Source organism: Carassius gibelio, chromosome B21 (genome assembly GCF_023724105.1).
Source record: "Carassius gibelio isolate Cgi1373 ecotype wild population from Czech Republic chromosome B21, carGib1.2-hapl.c, whole genome shotgun sequence".
In the NCBI taxonomy this organism is placed as follows: Eukaryota; Metazoa; Chordata; class Actinopteri; order Cypriniformes; family Cyprinidae; genus Carassius; species Carassius gibelio.
In genome coordinates, this window is record NC_068416.1 from 9,452,611 (window position 1) to 9,474,579 (window position 21,969).

The 21,969-nt window shown below is 35.7% G+C and overlaps 1 protein-coding gene across 2 annotated transcripts; it reads left to right on the plus strand.

The window, feature by feature from the left end:
- The first annotated feature begins 7,031 nt into the window (after positions 1 to 7,031).
- On the plus strand, positions 7,032 to 21,280 carry LOC127985396 (myotubularin-related protein 1). Of its 2 annotated transcripts, XM_052587399.1 has the most exons (16): positions 7,032 to 7,300; positions 8,694 to 8,799; positions 10,788 to 10,853; positions 12,223 to 12,298; positions 12,457 to 12,551; positions 14,097 to 14,204; positions 14,341 to 14,442; positions 14,531 to 14,614; positions 14,723 to 14,872; positions 15,827 to 16,015; positions 17,169 to 17,354; positions 18,770 to 18,976; positions 19,070 to 19,162; positions 19,248 to 19,361; positions 19,447 to 19,623; positions 20,559 to 21,280. In XM_052587399.1, the coding sequence occupies exons 1-16, from the start codon at positions 7,251 to 7,253 to the stop codon at positions 20,706 to 20,708; spliced, it is 1,953 nt and encodes a 650-aa protein (XP_052443359.1). In that variant the 5' UTR covers positions 7,032 to 7,250; the 3' UTR covers positions 20,709 to 21,280. The 2 variants fall into 2 exon arrangements, with proteins under 2 accessions (XP_052443359.1, XP_052443360.1); XM_052587400.1 differs by lacking the exon at positions 10,788 to 10,853.
- The last annotated feature ends 689 nt before the right edge of the window (positions 21,281 to 21,969 follow it).

Consider the following 21,969-nt stretch of genomic DNA (forward strand, 5'->3'; position numbering starts at 1 on the left):
TGGAAAGACCAAACAGGAATCGCTTATGGCAAGCCCTTTTAGCTTAAATTGTTCCCCACCTTATTTGTCATAATTGAATTTGTATTAGTAAGAATTCAGTTAGAGAGCTCTATAATTTTAATTCTTAGTATTCTTAACGATTATGATTGTAGAGCTCTCCAATTAAATTCTTACTAGTAAAAATGCAATTGCAGAACTCTTTAATTCAATACTTACTAGTAAAAATCCAATTGCAGAGCTCTTTAATTCAATTATATATTAATAGTAACAAATTAATTAGGGAGCTCTACAATCATAATTGTTACTAGTAAGAATTGAATTAGGTTGCATTTACACTGCAGGTCTTGATGCTAGGGCTGGGTAAAAAAAATAATTTTTCGATTAATCGTTTTTTAAAATGTGATCGATTCAAAATCGATTCTCAAAGGCCATGAATCAATGTTTTTCCATATTTATTTCCACAGACATTGGACGTAAGATTAGCGTTAATCTAATTACAAATCTTCTCCACTAGATGTCACCCTCTTATGTGCCTTGTGCGATGTTACCAACGAAGCCGTCATTCATTCATTCACTCACTCACTCACTTGAAGAAGTTCAAGCAAATGGAAACACCATATACTACGCAGCAATGCTCCCGTGCGCGTCTTTCAGACTGCATCTTAAAGCCTCTTATACTTTCTGCATCCGCGAGTCTGCTATGGACCGCTAGGAAGGCGTGACGTAAATATCGTCATCGGAGAGTGTGTGCTGAGGCTATGAGCAGACAACAGCGTGGACAGGTGCGTGTGGTCCGTAGTCTTCAAAAGCACAATTGCACATGTTCAGGTATAGTGGAGAACCTCATTGCCAATCAAACCTGTGCAATCTGTCAATGAAGAATATAAAGACAGTGATGTGCAATAATTATGGGCAATTGTTTGTTAATATGTCCGCACTTTCGAAAGTATAAACTGAAGAAGTCCGCACTGGCCATGACTGCGTCCAGATTGCTCATGTGGAAAGTATAACACAAGCTTTACAATCGTAACTTCATTGTGCTGTTACTACATCAAGCCGAATTTCACAATTAGATATCATAATATTTAGGCTATAATATTGTAAATCAGGTTGGTTTGTTTGGTGACGTATTGTGCGTGCGGCCCGCGAGACTAATACTTGGACCATAATGCGGCCCGGTGGAAAAAAGGCTGAGAACCACTGGCTTAAAGGGTTTCAGGTGCTTTGTCGACGTTGATGCCACCTTCAGATAAAAAGTCAGAGGAATGGAAGAATTTTTTATTTTGTAAGCAAGACGATGACGATAGTGTTGTGGACAAGAACAAAGCATTTTTTCATCTTGCATCAAACTTGTATTTATTTAACATAATTGTGTGCATTTGAAAATTAGAGATGGGTTCTGTTTTAATGTACCCAAGTGTACCTAAACTAAAAGAGTTTAATATACAGGTTTTGTGGCTCTTAATTTCTTTTTATTAATTACCAAACTGTAAACTTATGTTCACTGTTCTTTTTTTTATATATATAGTATTTGTATTAAATATATATTCATTGACTTTAATCGAGAATCGAGTATAGAAAATAGAGCTTAAGATCTTTGCCCGAACCCGACGGGACCCGATCGGACTACATTTCGATTCGGGCTTCATTTATAATAAATTCTAATTTTACACGTGGGCTCGGGCCGGGCTCGGGCTTGTGCGGTAAATGAGCGGTCATGTAATGTGTTTCGATTAGCGCCAGAAAGATGCGAAAATGTATGCTGAGTAGTTGAAGCGGAGGCTTGCCTCTGACGATTACATTTTGGTAGCACCAGCAACTAAAGTTAGTCATGAACTATAACGTTAGTCATGAATAAATTGTTAAAACCTGTATAAATGACTCATTCTTGACAAAAGGCACAAGAGCTGTGTGCGTGCGTATCTACATTTGAATAATGTCGGGTTGTAAATGGGTTCGTGCTTTTAAAAAGCTGTCAATCAAAATGTACTAGTCGGGCTTTTAACTTTTAAGGCCCGATTACAGCTCTTATAGAAAATCGAATAGAGAATCGAAATCGAATCGATCTGAGAGCTTGTGAATTGAAATCAAATCGATCTGGAAAATCTGAATCGATACCCAGCCCTACTTGATGCCCAGATTTTCTGACTATATCCGATTTTTTTGACAACCTGCTTACATCATCTTTTAAAAGTGTCCCGTATCCGATTTTTTGCATTTACACTATACATTGCTGAAACTACCAAACGTAGACATCCTGACCTGGAAAAGAAAGTAAAACAGTACGAAATACAATGGATGCAGATGCAAATAAAATTATACAGTGTTTTGCTTTCCACAATATTTTAGTAAGTAAACAAAAAAAATCATCAAAACATTGGTTTAGTATGGCGGAGAAAAAAAGAGGAGATCCTTGTTGCAGCCTGGGCGAATTTTGCGTATTCGACTGCACATGCAAATGCATGTATCCGATTCATATCCAATTTATTACCACACATGAATGAGGCCTGAATCCGATCTGAAAACATCGGAATCCATGCGGTTTTTCCTGCTTACACATTCACCGGTCATATCCGATATGTGCCACACGAGAGCAAAAAATAGGAATTGGGTCACTTGAACCATGCAGTGTAATGGGGCCTTAGAGAGCTCTCTAATGCAAATGCAGAGCTCTCTTTATCATAATTGTTACTATTGAAAACTGAATTACAGAGCTCTAATTGGAATTCTTACTAATAAGAATTTACTTGTAGAGCTCTGTAATTAAAACTGAATGGAAGTCAATGGAGACATACAGTATTGTTCAAAATAATAGCAGTACAATGTGACTAACCAGAATAATCAAGGTTTTTAGTATATTTTTTATTGCTACGTGGCAAACAAGTTACCAGTAGGTTCAGTAGATTGTCAGAAAACAAACAAGACCCAGCATTCATGATATGCACGCTCTTAAGGCTGTGCAATTGGGCAATTAGTTGAAAGGGGTGTGTTCAAAAAAATAGCAGTGTCTACCTTTGACTGTACAAACTCAAAACTATTTTGTACAAACATTTTTTTCATGATTTAGCAATCCTGTGAATCACTAAACTAATATTTAGTTGTATGACCACAGTTTTTTAAAACTGCTTGACATCTGTGTGGCATGGAGTCAACCAACTTGTGGCACCTCTCAGCTGTTATTCCACTCCATGATTCTTTAACAACATTCCACAATTCATTCACATTTCTTGGTTTTGCTTCAGAAACAGCATTTTTGATATCACCCCACAAGTTCTCAATTGGATTAAGGTCTGGAGATTGGGCTGGCCACTCCATAACATTAATTTTGTTGGTTTGGAACCAAGACTTTGCCCGTTTACTAGTGTGTTTTGGGTCATTGTCTTGTTGAAACAACCATTTCAAGGGCATGTCCTCTTCAGCATAGGGCAACATGACCTCTTCAAGTATTTGAACATATGCAAACTGATCCATGATCCCTGGTATGCGATAAATAGGCCCAACACCATAGTAGGAGAAACATGCCCATATCATGATGCTTGCACCTCCATGCTTCACTGTCTTCACTGTGTACTGTGGCTTGAATTCAGAGTTTGGGGGTCGTCTCACAAACTGCCTGTGGCCCTTGGACCCAAAAAGAACAATTTTACTCTCATCAGTCCACAAAATGTTCCTCCATTTCTCTTTAGGCCAGTTGATGTGTTCTTTGGCAAATTGTAACCTCTTCTGCATATGCTTTTTTTTAACAGAGGGACTTTGCGGGGGATTCTTGAAAATAGATTAGCTTCACACAGACGTCTTCTAACTGTCACAGTACTTACAGGTAACTCCAGACTGTCTTTGATCATCCTGGAGGTGATCATTGGCTGAGCCTTTGCCATTCTGGTTATTCTTCTATCCATTTTGATGGTTGTCTTCCGTTTTCTTCCACGTCTCTCTGGTTTTGCTCTCCATTTTAAGGCATTGGAGATCATTTTAGCTGAACAGCCTATCATTTTTTGCACCTCTTTATAGGTTTTCCCCTCTCTAATCAACTTTTTAATCAAAGTACGCTGTTCTTCTGAACAATGTCTTGAACGACCCATTTTCCTCAGCTTTCAAATGCATGTTCAACAAGTGTTGGCTTCATCCTTAAATAGGGGCCACCTGATTCACACCTGTTTCTTCACAAAATTGATGACCTCAGTGATTGAATGCCACACTGCTATTTTTTTGAACACATCCCTTTCAACTAATTCAACTAATTGCCCAATTGCACAGCCTTAAGAGCGTGCATATCATGAATGCTGGGTCTCATTTGTTTTCTGAGAATCTACTGAACCTACTGGTAACTTGTTTGCCATGTAGCAATAAAAAAATATACGAAAAACCTTGATTATTCTGGTTAGTCACATTGTACTGCTATTATTTTGAACAATACTGTATGACTAGTAAAAATTCATTTGTGGAGCTCTCTAATTTGAATTTTTACTAGTAAGAAATTAATTAGAGAGCTCTATAATAATAATTGTTACTAGTAATAATTGAATTAGAGAGCTCTCTAATTAATTTCTTACTAGTAAAAAATGCAACTTTGGGAACGATTTAAGCTAAAAGGGCTTGCCATAAGCGCTTTACCCAGTCGTTAAACTCGACCTTAAAGGAAACTACAGCAGTGTTATACCTATCTGATAAAGTACTTAGCAACTGGTAGGAATGCGCTGTATTTGAAACGTAGCTAAAACGTATTATTCTACCTTTCTGTAGATAGAGGTTTTATTCTCGCTATGAATCTAGAGATGGCTTGCTTGTCGTTTCGCCAGCCGTACGCTTCTTGTGTTGAATGGTGTGAAGGCGCTAGAGAGCCGCTGGCGCCCCTGCTGTCAAAGCTGAGGAACTGCACGCTAGCGGTTCACATCGCTCAGAAGAGCTGGAAGAAGAGGACTGGAGACTCATCCTCACTGAGAGGCTGCGAATGACTGCTGTTCAAACCGAGGAACTGCTAATGTCTGGAGAAAGGTTCGGCCGTGATGTTATAGCAGGTGATCTGTGCAATGGTTTGCTAATAATTGTAATTTTGTATAATTATAAGGATTTATTATGTGCATAATTTATGTAAATTAATAAAATAAATTCAACTAAGGTGTAGATATTATTCAGATATATTCAGATCATATGTATATAGACATAATACATATTACAGACATAAATAGTAAACTTAAGTAAACTTCATTATTATTTAAGGTAGCGCTGAAACATGAAGTAACGTTACATACTTTCTCAAGTCAACATCAACGTTTGCTTTTATTCTACTTATAAATATCAATGAATTGCAAAAGATAGATAGTAGATATGGGAGGGGGGGGGGGGGCTCAAAAACGGTCAAGAACACCCTGGTTTGTTAATAATTGTATTGTTAATAATTGTAATATGTGCATCATTTATGTAAATATAAATTAATTAATTAAACTACGGTGTAGATATTATTCAGATATATTCATATTCATATATCCTTATAAATATCAATAAATTGCTAATGATATAGATAGATCAAATTAGTTGGGGGGCTAAAAAACTCAAGAACACCCACAATGGATGTCTGTTCCTACAAATGTCTGAAAAAATGACTTTCCCGAGTCTGTATTTAGTCCCAAGTCTCCTATAAAACTATATACTATTTTACAAAATAAAATTATCTTTTATTTGCATTTTTATCCATCATACAAACAAGAAATGTGAAATCACCGTCAAATAAAACAAGATTCTCAGACTCGCCTTATTAATAATATTATCTTTCATTTTAAACTATTACACTATTGGCTGATTACTGTTATGGATTGAAACGAAAATGCTCGAGAGTTGCTGCACACACACACAAAAAAATAAATAAAAAATAAAAAGAGTGAGCAACAATAAAAACGCATGTTGCTGGAGGGCCTTATTAAAAATGCAAATTCATTCTCTGCCAGCAGGAGGCGCGTTTGCAGCGGCAGAAACAGAGGTTTCCCCAGTGATAGATAGATAGATAGATAGATAGATAGATAGATAGATAGATAGATAGATAGATAGATAGATGGATGGATGGATGGATGGATGGATGGATGGATGGATGGATGGATGGATGGATAGATGAGAGAGCTGGAAACAGCAGCTTGCTTGACTGAACTCAAAATGAAATACCTTACAAGACTCTCAAACCCCGGTGGCTCAATGAACCAATATATTCCAGGGGCCATAAAGACATGTGGACGATACACATCCCAGTTCATCTCCTGCCCTCAGCACCTTCTCATCCGTAACAGTGAAACAAAGTATTCACTACTGTATTTGTGTCTGAGACGCTGAGATGTGCCTCCCTGGAGATTTGCAATGTGTCTAATGTATAGGTTTATTTATTTATTTATTTTCAAGATTAAATATAAAAATTGCATTTTTTACATACCTGTATTAGATATGTGTCGGTATTCAATAATGAACATGCACAAGATTATTGTGGGCACTTAAAGAAAACTGTGAAAAATTATTTAGAACAAATTAACCTGATTTTTTTAATGCATTTTAAGAAGGCTTTAGTAACATTAAAATAGTACACAGACATGTAAGTAAGTTATTTCAGGGAAAGTGAGGATTCATCACTTAAGCACAACAATTTCAACATTAAGAAAGCATAGTTGTAAGGACATATTATTTATTTTCTTTTTTTTTTTTCATTACCTGGGCATCGCTGAGAAGGCAGGGTTTGGGATTTGGAGAGGATTTGGGATTGGAGGAAGAATGATTTCTTCAGAGCCACATAGGCGTTAAATTATATTATATTATATTATATTATATTATATTATATTATATTATATTATATTATATTATATTATATTATATTATATTATATTATATTAATCCGTATTGTCACGCTGTTGCATTCTGGGAAACGTAGTTGGTAGATATTTATTATCGCTGTCGTGGCGGTGCGGGAGGCGAGTTTACGAATCCTACTGCGCTGAAGACTGTATGCATTAATATTCATGAGAGGAGTCTTTGCCATTGGAAACTATTGACGCAGCGTAATTATTATTCAGGAGCAAACCATCACCATTGGTAGGTTATGCAGCACCGACCTATTTAGTATTCATGAGCGATTCCCTTCGACGTATAGGACTCCTGATTTCGAGGCGAGTCACAAAGTTTCGGAGGAAAGCGTTTGCAGAAGATCCAGACACGATGAGCGCTGGATATGCAACATAGCGATATTTTGCGCTTCTGTAAGCCTACAGTAGAGAATGGATAAGCGACCGACCTCACCACAGTCAAACGCTGAAACTCCCGACAGGTCAGTGCCAATAAACACCCATTTGATACTTTATGACACCCATATAGCTAGTGGCGCGACGCGAAGGGATGCGTTCTTATCGCGTCGCGTTGTAGAGCTAGAGTGTCATAAAGGTGTGTTGTACTGCCTTCTAGTTACTGAGTGACTTGATAGCCTTCAAACAGAACACTTTGGCTGACTTTGTTTGAATGAAATGTCATATTAACCAGACGTGAAGATAAGAAAGAATTTTATCAACCCGAGCAAGTACTGATGACAAACCTTCATAATAAATTATCGGATAATATAACTTTTTTAAGCGTACACTCACATAAACAAACAGCGGTTTAGAATCACTACAAATCATGAACGCCCACGAGAGATATGTATGCTGCAGACATATTTGTCTATTTTGTTAATTGTTATACGTGAAGCGGCTCTCGACTCCTCATGGGTGCCGCTTTGTTGATATCACATGACCAAGCCGTGTCATGTAATTGGCCAAATTAAAAGTAAAAAAAAAAAAAAAAAAAAAAAAAAATATATATATATATATATATATATATATATATATATATATATATATATATATATAAGCCTGTTTCCTCCACTGAATAAAAAATAAAGAAAGAGTTAATTGCGATTTTTTTTTTCTTTAATCTCTTTAAATTTATTTAATTTTCTTCTTGCAATTTCAAGTTAACATATCGGAATTCACCCCTTTTTTTCTCAGAACTGCACGATATAAATTCCTAACTCTGAATTTTCTTTTCAGACTTCAACGATATAAACTCGCGAGTAATAAATTCAGAATTGCAGGACATAAACTCACAATTCTGAGATAAAAAAAGTCTTTTTCCCAAAAATTTGACTTTTTTTAACTCACAATTGTGAAAAGAAGAAAATAAGACAAAATTATGAATTATCAGAATCATATGAAGTTAAAAAAAATGAATTTTCAGGAAAAAAAATCTGAGAAAATAATCATAATTGCAAAATACAATCTCACAATTGTGAGTAAAAAAATGTCAGAATTGTAAGTTTATATCCAGCAATTTTGACTTTGTCACAAAATGTTTTTATCTCATAACTATGCAAAAAAAAAAAAAAATTGGAATTTTAAAGTCACAATCACCTTTTTCTTTTTTTATGTTTGTTTATAAATGATGGATACAGGCTAAAGTAACTTTCAGCCAGTGTTCAAGATTTTTTATAAAGTAAAAAAATATATAGTCCATCTAAACTAGAGATGCAACATAACTGTCTGACAGCATAGTTCAGAATGATGAATGTTGTTGATGTACTGGTCCTATTGGGATAAATAAGAGCTAGCTAAACATAAACATAAACCGTGCTCATCTAAATATCTTCCTGTCAGACATGTATGGGACTCACTAACACTTTTACATTCTAGTCCCACAGGGGCTCATGTTGAATGGTGCAAACAACTGATTGCAGCCACAATGTCAAGTCAGATCTCTGGACCCATCAGCTCAGAGATGATTTCCAGAGATTATAAGGTATGAGCGTATACTTAAAATATACTTAAAGCACTCATATTTATATTTCATCACAGTTTGGTCATTTGTAGAGGTAGAAGACTGAAGCAAATATTCAGTGTAAAAAATTAATAATAAGCAGGTAAATGCTCACTAACTCAAAACAGTTCTTGTTTCTTTTTTATTTATGCATTGCCGGAGATCTCCACCCAGTGCTTTAAGTTTAAATACTCTTATGCAAGATTCAGCGGACATGTGTTGTCATGAAACCACAGAGAATCAGAACATCGCTGATGAAATGATTTCATTTTATCAAGTCTTCACGGATGCATAGTTCACATGGAAAAGAAAGTTCTCTCAATATGTAACACATTTTGTTACAAAACCCCTTTGGGGGAACATAAAAGGTTAATTATTCCTGGCCATATCATGGGACTATAAAAACATCATAAAATAGTCCAGACAACTGGGCATCTGGAGTCATAAGAAAGAACAGACTGAAAACAGGTGACTGGAAATTGTTGGTAATGTTATCTTTTAGTGTGGTGTTTAAGGAATAGTTCACTTAAAAATGAGAATGTACTCACCGTTAGGTCATCTGAGAAATTTAGCATTCCATCACTTGCTCACCAATGGATCCTCTGCAGTGAATGGGTGCCGTCAGAAGCATTGCTTTAATTTAAAAGTATATGAGTCCAGTCTATCATTTAAAGTCCTGAAGTGAAAAGCTCCATGTTTGTAGGAAGGAGCCCTCATTCTATAATATTGTTTTCTCAAGTAAACAAGTCAAATCATTCGAATCAGGAGAGAAATATGCACAGAACAAAGCACAGTTTACAAGCAAAATGGTTCTAAACATATTTGTCTGTGGTTTTTGATGAGGACAGCAGGGTCTTCATCACTGGAAGTAGTGTTATTATATTTTGGCCAGAAGTGAAAAAAGTAATGATGTTTCAAACATTGATCCCTTATGAGTTGAGATCAACTTCTCTGTTGATCATGCAGATCTTCTGATTTTCACCCTGCTTCTGTTCTTCAAGGGTCATATAACGACTAATTAAGTTTTACTTAACCTTTTGAAATATGTTATGGTTAGAAATTGTAGCTTTCAGAATTTAGAAAACCCGAAAATAGCCTGTACTGAAACATACGTGTATTGAGTGTTTTTGATGTTAGGATGATACAAATAATCTACTGCATCCATTGCATCTGATTCATATGTTATTCTTTAGAAAGTAAAAGGCTTTTAGTATAATTGTATAAATGTCCATATTCAGGTTGTGATTCACATGGTTTTAATTTGTGAAATCTACTGATTTCACAAATGTAAGAATATATTTTTTATTGTAATATTTCTAAATGAACATTTACTGGACTGAAGCAACTTAGGTTTACTTCATTATCCATGCAGAATATTTAAATATTACCTTATTAGGGAGATATAGAACTATTGCTGGGAGCTGTTGGCATGTGATATTTATATGCATTTTGTTTAAGGATCAGAAATTATCATACTTTTTTCCTCTTATTTTATAAGCCATATAAATATCAGAAACTGCATATTTTGCTAGTTTCCAGTATGAGCTCTCAACTATATCCTAAGAGCCATAAATGCCTTATGATGAATAGGACAATGAACAAAAAACACATGGATTTTTTAAATTTGATTTTTTTTAATAATATTTTCTGTAGTATTTTCTGTTATTTGTCAGATTAATAGTCAGGCATATGTTGATTTCCTCAGAAACAGAGTCAGTATCAGAGTTTTGGGAGCAGAAACCTTGACTGACATCTAAGATCTGGGAAAGTGATCAGAAGTATATGACCCCTTTTGACCTCATGACCTCTGCATGAATGCTTGTAGTTCTTCTAGTTTCTTGAAATGATTGCTCTTCCACAATCATTCTGATGGGATTACATACACTGTGATGGTTCTACTCTTTCTTCTCTCTCTTTCCTCATCACTCTTTGTTTTTCTGTGCTGTTGTTGTGGGGTTTCTCTGGTGCAGGACTGTGATGTGGAGGTTAAAGGATTTCTCTTGGACAGTGACCCTCAGCAGACTGCTCCTTCTTCGGCAAGTCTCTCTGTGTGTGTGTGACGCCATTAACTATTTGACCTAATAATTAACTTACTAACAGACTGAATTTCAGAGTGTTTCATATGTCTGTATCTATTAAATATCTATTAAAACAACAGTCTATCTGACTGTCAATGTGGATTTCTTGAATAGTCTGGTCATTATAATGGACTCTTTTTGAAAATGACCAGCATGTCCATGTAAATGCAGTAATTGTAATATTTGGACATATATTTGTATGCTTGTACACAGTTTTTTTCCTGTGCCACAAATGCTTTGGAAAGAGCATGCTTTGTATTTGAATCTCCAGTAAGGCTTATTGTATTCTACATTATTGGTGCAGTAGATCACTGAATGTGTGAGGGGAAAAATACAGATGTTTTGACTCATATGAGGCATTATGAAATATCCCCACCCCGTGCCATCTTTTCAGGGCTTTATTAGCATAATGTAGAACAGATCACCATAGATCTTTTGTGTTGGTGAAGGTCAAGCCTGTTGAACTCCACAGTGCCGTCGTTGTCCTGCAGCTGGACTGGAAGAGAAAGACTGGATTCTCTGATTCCTCTGTGTCCGTGAAGTGGCCAAGCAGTTGTGTCACTGTGGGTGGAGCAGACCCGTGAGCCCCCATCTCATCCTGCTGAGCTCCATATACTCGTTGTCAACAGTGTGCTGACAGAAAATGAACTTTTGGGGCCAAACATTGACTAGTGGCTCATGGGATCTGAAAATAGTAATCATACTGCTTTCATACTGCATATACATAGATGAGATTGTGCTAAATTTACTGTCAAGATGCTGGAGTGGTGCACAGTAGATTGTTTCCAGAATGTCGAGGTGTTCACAATGTCTTCTAGCCAATCTAAAAATATCAATCTCAAATATTTTGCAGATTTGATGTCCTAAATGACAGCCCTGCCTTCCGTGTTTGGTTTACGATCTCAAATGTTGGACTGACTGTCTCTGTTTGCTTTAGGCGGAGAGAGAACTGAAAGTTAGGAGTGGTAGCAAAGGAAACCACATACAGTGTATCTCAGACACCTCAGACATCTCAGACATCTTTTTATATTTGTATTTTGTTAGAGGTTTCTTAATAGTTTACTATCAGTGGCACTTGTGAAGGTAAGCTGCAAAAAAAAACCAATACCAACATTCTGGGATCTTTAAATTTAGACAACTTGCATTGCATATGAATTAATCAGGATTTTGTGTCATTTATATATACACTTATTCAGAATATCCATGCAGGATATCTAAAAAGCCATGCTTAAATTATGCTGATACTGTAATATTCCAATAGGAACATGTAAATGTGTATCTAGAATAGAAAATCATATCAAAATGTGTTTGTTCCCCTGTGTGCCAGACACTCAGAGAAGGAAATAAGCAGGCTCAGATGGAAGAGGCTCCACGTGTTCCTGGAGAAACCATTAAAGCTATTGGTAAGGAACTTCATATTTGAACATGTTTTTATGTAATGTATTAATGGAGAAACACCATGAAGCATAGCAAGTCAACCATAATAAGAAATAAGTTAATATGTGGTGGATAAGGCTAAAAAATAGTTGTTCATCAACCACTGCTGTGGTGTTTTTCACAGTCAAAGATGTGATGTATATTTGTCCGTTCTCTGGGGTCGTGAGGGGGACTCTAACCATCACTGACTACAAGCTCTTCTTTAAAAGCCTGACACGGGTAAACACACTTTTCGATTTCTTTTTACAGCATCCAATGCAATGATACATCAAATTGAACTAGCGATATTAAAAAGCTGACTGTGGACATGTCACTTCATGTTAAATATCTGAGCAATGTACATCAAAGAACAATCGTCAATCTATTTAATAGTAGAAAAAAAAAACAAATAAAATTATATTTTTCTGTACTCATCAGTGCTGAAACTGTTTTAATACTCATTTTTCTCAGTATACTAGCTGCAGTTTCTTGTCGTCATTCAGTGTCTTGTCAGCTCAGTTTTTGCTGTGCAAATATTTTCATAAGGACATGGCTGTCTTGAAAGAATAAAGACCAGCTGATCAACACTGTAAGCAAATGGGGTGTGTTGTATTGACAAAAAATTATGTCTTAATATTTTTGGGAATTTTTCGATAAAGATAATTAAACAGAATTTTGCAGAGTATGTTTTTGTGCTGGTTTAGGCCAATAAAGAGAAATAAGACACTGAAACCACCAGTAGGTGGCGGCAAGTCCCTGTGTTAATGTGAGGTTCATTGAATTGTTCATTCGAAAAATTCGCCCAACATGGCTAATTTGTTTAAAAATGAAGCAAGTGGCTCTTTTTTTGAAAGGATCTTTGAATCATTGACTCAAAAAAAAAAAAAAAAAAGCTTTTACTTAGGAACGAAACACCGCTTCCAACTGAAAAACTGAAAAAGCAGACAACTTGTTTAATATTAACTTATTGTTTTTGCACTGTTGTATAAAATGAATATCACATTTGCAATCAAGCTCAAACATTAATATTCAGGAAAAAGTTTGGTGATGTTACTTAACTATGTCATATCTTAGAATTACAAAAAACAAAACCCATGTAGGGATATTTTTTGCTTTCATAACTAGAATTATAGGGAAATTATTAAGGCTTCATCATGCAGTAAATACGATCGGACTCTCAAGATGTGTTTTAATTCATTTTTTGCAAAGCGAGTGACATATTTGATAATGTCAGCCCGCAATTACGATAACAACAATTACGATATTATTGCGGATGATAAATATTGCACAACCCTGTAAAGCAAGTGCTGCTTTGTTTAGAGTTTGTATATCCACAGACCTAGTTCTGTTTTTTATGTAATGAAGACGGGATGCTGCCACCTGCTGTTATGGAGAGTTATTTCCTCTCAGATCTTTTGCGCTAGTTGGCTGTTTGGTGTAGTTTTTGCAGCGTGTTCAAGCTCAACGTTTTAGCTCAGACCAAGGTAATGTGAGGCAGCTTTCATCACCAGTACTTCTAGTTGGTTTGGTGTGTCACAACATTAAAAACCAAAGTATGATTTAGCTTTTGCCCTAATATTACCATATGCTTTTTCTGCATAATGATAAATGTAGACTTTCCTATGACCTGCAAAGTGCATAAATCTACTACACAATATAATTATGCAAATTAGGTACAGTAAAATACAGTTCCTTGCTCAGTATATTTTCCAAAGTGTCTTCGCAGATCTCAACATGCACAAATGTTTTGGTAGATTGATAGTGTTGTTTTTGTGTTTGGCAAAGGATCCTCCGTTTGTGCTGGATGTGAATCTTGGAGCCATTAGCAGACTGGAGTCTATCGCCGTTCAGAGTCACGGAGACAACACTCAAGGACTTGAGATAGTTTGCAAGGCAAGGGGCACATTAGTCTTTTTCCACCCTTCATTTGCTCCCAGTCCCTTCCTTTTCATGTCATTGATTCTATTTATTCTCTTGCTCACACCTTTAAATATTAAATCCTGATTTAAAATAGTTTTTTTTTTCACAGGACTTGAGAAACCCCCGGTTTGCGTACAAGAAGGAAGGTCAGAGCAATTCGGAGGTGTTTGAAACACTTTCAAAGTACGCATTCCCGCTCTCCCACAACCTGGTATGACTTTATGAAAACACCCAGATGTGTGCACTAGCTGAAGGGGTTTCAGTATGTTTAATGACACACATTCCCTCTCCTCCCTCAGCCTCTCTTTGCCTTTAAGTACCGGGAGATGTTTCCAGAAGATGGCTGGAAGATCTACGACCCAGTCGTTGAGTATAAGAGGCAGGTAAGAACTGTCGTCATCACTAACTATATGTAAAGTGTGTGTCATTACAGGTCATTATTTTGGTATTATGTCTGATGTACCTGTGTCGATGCTGTTGGACGGTAACAGGGTCTTCCGAACGAGAGCTGGATCATCAGTAAAGTCAACAGCAGTTATGAGCTGTGCGAGACATATCCCGCTCTGCTGGTCCTTCCCTCAAACGTCACAGAGGACGAACTGAAGAGAGTGGCGGCCTTTAGGGCCAAACGCCGTTTGCCAGTAAGAGAACTAATATTTTAAATCAAAAAGCAGAATTTTGTTTCATAGTTTTGTTTTTTTTTTTGATAAATTGAAATATCTTCTAAAAGCACCTGTGTTGTCATCAGGGTTATTATAGTTAAAGGGGTCATCAGATGCTACATGCACTTTTACAAGAACTACAATTTGTGTTGGCAGTGTGTTTACACAACCACCCTATAATGATAAAAAAAAAACCTGATTGTAACCTGATTAAATCATTTCCCCTTTCTCGAATCGAGCCGATCCCCTCCCATCATAGTTAGATTGATAATAGCGTTTTTCAGCTGGCCTGATGTCTTACATTAGACCCGTCCTGAGTGAGCTGTCATCAATCCACAAATAGTTTCAACGTCGGATGTAGACAAAAATAACTCCTAAGTGACTGAGGTGTTCTGTTTTTGGATGTAATAATGAACATAGCAGTCGTCATTTACTCTCGACATCGCTTGAAGATGCAGTGGATTACATTTGTTTATGAAGAGAATGTGTCCCCGATCTACCTTCTATAATGCGTCTATATTCGACCAAATCATTTGTAATCCAGCCTCACTAACAGAAGAAGTAAGTGTAAGGTTTTTTTAATGAATCACTTCAAAACGTCTTTCCTAATAATTTGCTAATTGGCAAGTTTACGAGGAATGAAGCTAAAGTAAACAGTCTCTCTGAGAACTGTTAAACACTTTTCATTAAGACCCTAAAGAATCATATCAACGTGTGGAAAATGGGCATCTGATGACCCCTTTAGCAAAAACTAAAACCATAAAAAAACATATTTGTTACTTAAAAAAAACTAAAATTGAAATTAATATTTACCTAAACTATACATATTTTTTAAATAGACAGTAATAAAAATGTCAAAAACAAATGAAAAAATACTGGAACTTCTACTAAACTTGAAATGAAAATAGAAAATGCCCTTATCCCTTCCATCAGGTGCTGTCCTGGATTCACCCTGAGAGTCAGGCCGCTATCGTGCGCTGCGGTCAGCCGCAGGTGGGTCCATCAGACCGCCGCTGCAGGGACGACGAGCGCTACCTGCAGACCATTCTCGACGCCAACGCTCAGTCTCACAAACTCTGCATCTTTGATGCTCGCCAAAGCACTGTGGCTGACACTAACAAGGTAAGCTACTGTTTTAACAAAGATACACACTAGCGTTCAGCGGTTTGAGGTCAGGAAGAGTTTTTGGATGAAACAAATTGAGAAAGAGTGAGAAAGAGTAACAGTAAAGACATTTATATTGTTACATTTGTAATGTTTTCTGTTTTAAATAAATGCAATTCTTTAGAATTTCAATACATCAAAGAATCTTGAAAAAAAAAAACATTTTATCATGGTTTCCACAAAAATATAAAGCAACTTATAAACATTGATAATGATAAATTGATAAAAATGTTTCTTGAGCAGCAAATCAGCATATTAGAGATAAATTACATTTTAAAATATATTCAAATAATAAATCCTGTGATAAAATTTAACAATATATTTTTTATTAACATTATTTTAGTGTATACCCACTTATCTATATAATTATATTTCTATAAGATCTAATCATCATTTTTAAGGCCCTATTTGGTTCAATCTCAGAGATATGGGGTGTCAATGTGGCTTCGTGTCTAAAATGTTGAAAATACCCATTTTCAGTGAAAAACCAAATGATGGTCACTTTGTATACAGCTTCAAAATGAAGATTACACAAGAAAAGTTTTATAAAAATATATTAATATATAGTCGCATAATTAATAATTTGTGCACAGGCATGTAAACTTTGGAAAAATAATATTTATGGCACTTGGACAGGTATGCAGTTGTTTTAATAGTTGTTAATTAGTTGTTTTAAGTTTGTTTTAAGCTACATTTCCAGTTTCAACATGATTTGTTCTTCAGACATTGCTCTTTAAAAGAAAATGAATCAGATGACTGCAAAGAGTCCAGCTTTTGGTTTTTGACCACTGAAAACTGTTTTCTCCTGGAGCCATATTGAGATTCCAGAATCACTGGAATGGAACCAGATGGAGCCTTTAAAAACCATTAAAAACCAGTCACCATTGCTGAAGTCAACAGATTTTACTAACAGACCTACCAATCTCTGAATAATTATATAACATACTGTTGCTGCCATCTTCCTGAAGTAATTTAACCCCCTGGTTTCTGGCTGTTCATCATTAGTTGGGTGATTTACTGGTGCAGCCTGCTAGACCATCTTGAGCCAGCAACAAATTAGCTATTGTAGCAGATTTTCTGGAGTAGCTGATATGTGACTTCTCTTCTGAAGGCCAAAGATGGAGGATATGAGAATGAGAGTCTCTATATCAATGTGGAGCTGAACTTTCTGGAGATCCCCAACATGCACGTGATGAGAGAATCCCTGAGGAAGCTGAAGGAGGTGGTGTATCCTGCCATCGACCAGCAGCGCTGGTTCTCATCTGTGGACTCTACGCACTGGCTGGAGTACATCAGGGTGAGAATATGGGACTATATCACTGCACTGCACCGTGATGGTCATCATATCCTGACCTTTATACTCATCAAGTTTCACATTTTTTTCTTAATTTAGAAAATAAGAAGAAAAGCAGTTCTTCAGAATTTTATTCACACAGTCACACAGCTTTTGCATTTCACTCCACTGCTTTTCCAGTGTTTTCTACTGTATGTAAACATGCGCTAGATGGACATGTGGTTGGACCTTTGTGTGCATGTTAAAAATCATATCTTTAGACCTGCTATAAGGAAAGAAAAAAGAAAAAGGTCATTTAGTAAAATAAAACGAAATGTAACTACTTAAAATTGCATTTAACCTGTTAACTGTTACTCACGTTTTTGAAAATAGACATGAATGTGCATGATGAAAACCTTAATTTTTATAATTCATGACTGAAAACATTTTGTAACATGATTCTGATGTACCATTTACATGGTAATGCAATGTATGATTTTAAAATGGGTTTTAAAGGATGAATTTTTAGATTTTATGTTTTCAAGTGATGTATAACTTCTGATGATTTCTAAAATGTGATAGAGAAAAAGGCAACGAGGAAGTCTTTTTTTAAACAAAAGCTCCTGTTGTAATGTAGATTTCTAAAGGTTGCACTCTTGTCATAAATTCATCTATTACTTTTCCTACATAATGTTTAACAAAAAATATTGGTAAAATATATATTTGAGAGTCTTAGACCTTTCCAACGATATATAGTTTGTCAAGATTAGATTAGATTTGATTGTAATATAGTATAGTCAACGTAGGCGTCCCGTATACGGGACAGGGTGACATTTAACAGGTTAAAACACTATTGGACATTTGATTTTCTTTTTATATTTGTCAGTGCTGTTAAAAAAACGCTGACAGTCAGTTGGATTTAAGACAAGTAGGTTATTCTAAATTTATAAAGCTATTTACCATGATCTTTAAGATGATTCTTGTCAAGGTTTGAGAATCTTACAAACAAAAGATATATTTAAAAAAAAAGCGTGTGTGTGTGTGTGTGCGTGCGTGCCTGTGTGTGTGTGTGCGTGCGTGCCTGTGTGTGTGTGTGTGTGTGTGTGCTTAAACCGTGTTGGACTTTAAATGCCATTCTATACTTCACACTTGGTAGCAACTAATGAACTTGGTTTTGCTCAGCTAAGCTAAATTTTAATTGAACAAAGATAATACAGAAATGCAATTTAAATTGAAGCTCTAAAACTTCTGAATATATTTTTTGTATTATTATTGTTGTATATAACAAAGTGCAGAAATGAACAGGTTTAACAAATCGGGGTATGTAATTAAATGTAAACACTCAATTGAATTAATAATTGAAAACATAAAACATTAAGAATAATATGAATAAAAATAAGCACTTCTTAAAGGTACAGCAGCGTCTGTTCTCTCTGTAGCTCTTGCTAGCAGGTGCGGTGCGCATCGCAGACCGTCTGGAGTCGGGGAAGACGTCAGTGGTGGTGCACTGCAGCGACGGCTGGGACCGCACGGCTCAGCTCACCTCTCTGGCCATGCTCATGCTGGACGCACACTACCGCTCGCTCAGGGGCTTCCAGGTGCTTCTGGAGAAGGAGTGGCTGAGTTTCGGACACCGCTTTGCCTCGGTCAGTAACACCCTGTGTATACGGAGAAGAACACTGTGCACTGAATGCTTACTAGCATCTTACAGCTTCCTTCTCTGTCCTGCTGTCCGTCAGCGAGTGGGACACGGAGATGGGAACCATGCAAACTCGGAGCGCTCCCCTCTCTTTGTGCAGTTCATCGACTGTGTCTGGCAAATGACCCGGCAGGTGAGGAACAGAGGAGCTAAAATGAAAAATGCAATGTCTATTATATGACCAAAGTGTTTTTTTCTCTTTCTCTCTCTCTTCATAGTTTCCCTCTGCATTTGAATTCAATGAGCTGTTTCTCATCACGGTGCTTGATCACCTGTACAGCTGCCTGTTTGGGACGTTTCTTTACAACAGTGAGCAAGAACGGGTCGCAAAGGCATGCAACTGTTATTTGGTTTTAAAGTCAATTTGTCATAATTTAGTCACCCTAATATCAATCAGGTTTTTTTTTTTTTTTGCAGGAGATGTACAGCAAGACCGTGTCTCTGTGGTCATATGTGAACAGCCAGCTTGAGGAGTTTACTAACCCGCTGTATGTGAACTACGAGCACCATGTTTTATATCCAGTAGCCAGTCTGAGGCATCTAGAGCTTTGGGTCAGTTATTATGTGCGCTGGAACCCTCGCATGAGGCCACAGGTGAGCAGAGGATGATGGCTGATGGCTACTTATTCCACATTTGTTTCAGTGGTTGTAGGAGAAAAGTGTGTGTTGTGGAGGACTAATAACAGTGTAAAACAATTAAGATGCTGAGTTGATTTGTATTTTAAGTTGCATTATCTAAAATCGTAGCATTGCCTGCATTTACTTAAAATGTTATTTTATTTATCTTTTAGAAAATATGCATTTGGTTTATGTGGTTTTATTTACTATAAATAGGAATCCATAAAGGGTTTTTGTATTTTATTTTTTATTAATACTATATATTATTTATTCAAGCTGTGCTAAAAATTCTAAAACAATTTCAAATTTTATTTGGATGAAGTCCACAGTTTTGTGGTCCATGACTTGAACACGTTTTATATATATTTATATAATATATTTTATATTATCAATTAATATATACATTTATACATTTATAATATAAATTTGTTACAAATTTAATTCCACTGTCTTGGTAATGGGAATTCATAAAAAAAGTAAATTATAAATGACTTTAAAAATTAAATGCTTATTTATAATTTGGATTAAAATATTTCTTTCTAATATTGTATTAATTCTATAAAAAACTGTATTGGCCATTTAATATTGATCTGTTTGTCAATGCAGTTGAGCATGTCATTCAGTTCTTTACACTTGGATTCTTTAAACTCTGTCGCTCAGAACAGATGATTTTAATTGGATTAAAAAAAAATGCATTTAAAAGATGCGTTTAAAAATTATTCACATTTAAAAATGTAACATTAAAATTTAGTATATATTTATTTAAATATACATTTTAATTTGATGTATTCATTTAGTCGACCTTACATTTTATTCTTATGAATTTTAATACATTTTATGCATGTTAAAAAGTCAAAAAGTGTTGTGTATATACTTCCGATTCAGTGACACTAAAGGCTCTGTTTTGTCAGGTTCCTGTTCATCAGAGTCTGAAGGAGTTGTTGGTCCTGAAGTCAGAGTTGCAGAAGAAAGTGGATGAGTTAAAACGTGATGCAGCTTCATCACATTCTCTCTCCTCTTCCTCAGAGCATGAAGGCATGCCCATGCAGACTACTGTCTGAGCTTATCTTATTAACTTGGTAAATACTGACATTAAAATCAATGATATTTGTTCTGATCTCTGTCGTCACAGTTAGGTTAACAATAATGTTTACATATGTTTGATAATATCCTAGTGTAATCCTTGGGATAATAACCACTATGTGGTCACTGGTGCCCCCTAAATGCCATAAAACCTCTGGCCACATCACATAGCACTACAGTTCAACAGTCATTGTCTATAGAGTTTTCTGTGCATTGCTTTGTGAAAGCTGTTTAGATTTATATAACATATTTTTGGGTGATTTTAACATCTGTGTTTTATCGAGAGCTGCGTATATTGAAAAGCCTATTTCAAGAAATCGTGGTCAAATTGTGTCATCAACAATAATAAGTATTCAGAACTAAACATCACTCTACAGAAAATGCCTGAATATTCTAGTGACTTTGGCAAAAAAAATATTGCTCTTATATTGCATACAATAATAACTCCACAACACTAATTGAAATGTAACATAATTTAAAATCATGCGTAATATAAAATGTATGCATAACTTTGCTCTCTGGAAGTAAATGACATATTTGTGTACATAAACCATCACCATCTTTTATTTTTGTTTTAAATGGATTTCAATATTACTATGACAGTTTACTAAAAGTTGGTTAATGTGTATATGTTATTTTCTGATTGTGTTTGTAATACTCTTTTTTTAAGTGTTTTATAGTAATTTTATAATAAATTTCTAATTTCTTATAAGCTCATATCTGTAATAGAGTGTCTTAATGTTTAAAACTACATTTTTTAAATCTAATTTCTCCTGCTTTTTGTAATCCATGATACATCTGCACATTTGCTCTTAATTAGACACAGTATTGTTCATAATACTTGATAAAAATATATATATATTAAAAAAAACCCTTGGGTTCAGAGTACATGTAAATGCAATATCTTATAATAAAACAAATAAATATTGTTAATTTACTAAGTGTAATCATGCATGTCCTTGACACGTCGTTGGTCGTGGACAAACCAATAACCAAAACAATATTTTGTATTCCCATCTTTCTGTTTTTGTAAGCCTTCCTCGTTTTGATATGGCAGTCCAACTACCCAATTTTCTGCTGCTCTGCTCTGCTCAGTAATCTCGCGCTCTAAACATTGTACCGTATACATTTCCTCTGCACAGTACCACCTGTAGTTCACGCTCACACGTGGTTTGCCACAGACCTTTTTAACTTCTGTTGTTATGATAGTAATTCCCGCCTTGTTTTTGAATAATGGGA

Bases quoted from the DNA above. Each gene is read 5' to 3' on its own strand.
- LOC127985396 (XM_052587399.1), top strand. From the start codon at position 7,251: ATGGATAAGCGACCGACCTCACCACAGTCAAACGCTGAAACTCCCGAC. The intron at 7,301-8,693 runs GTCAGTGCCAAT...TTTACATTCTAG, and splicing joins AACGCTGAAACTCCCGACAG to TCCCACAGGGGCTCATGTTG. The intron at 14,205-14,340 runs GCAAGGGGCACA...TTTTTTTCACAG, and splicing joins GACTTGAGATAGTTTGCAAG to GACTTGAGAAACCCCCGGTT.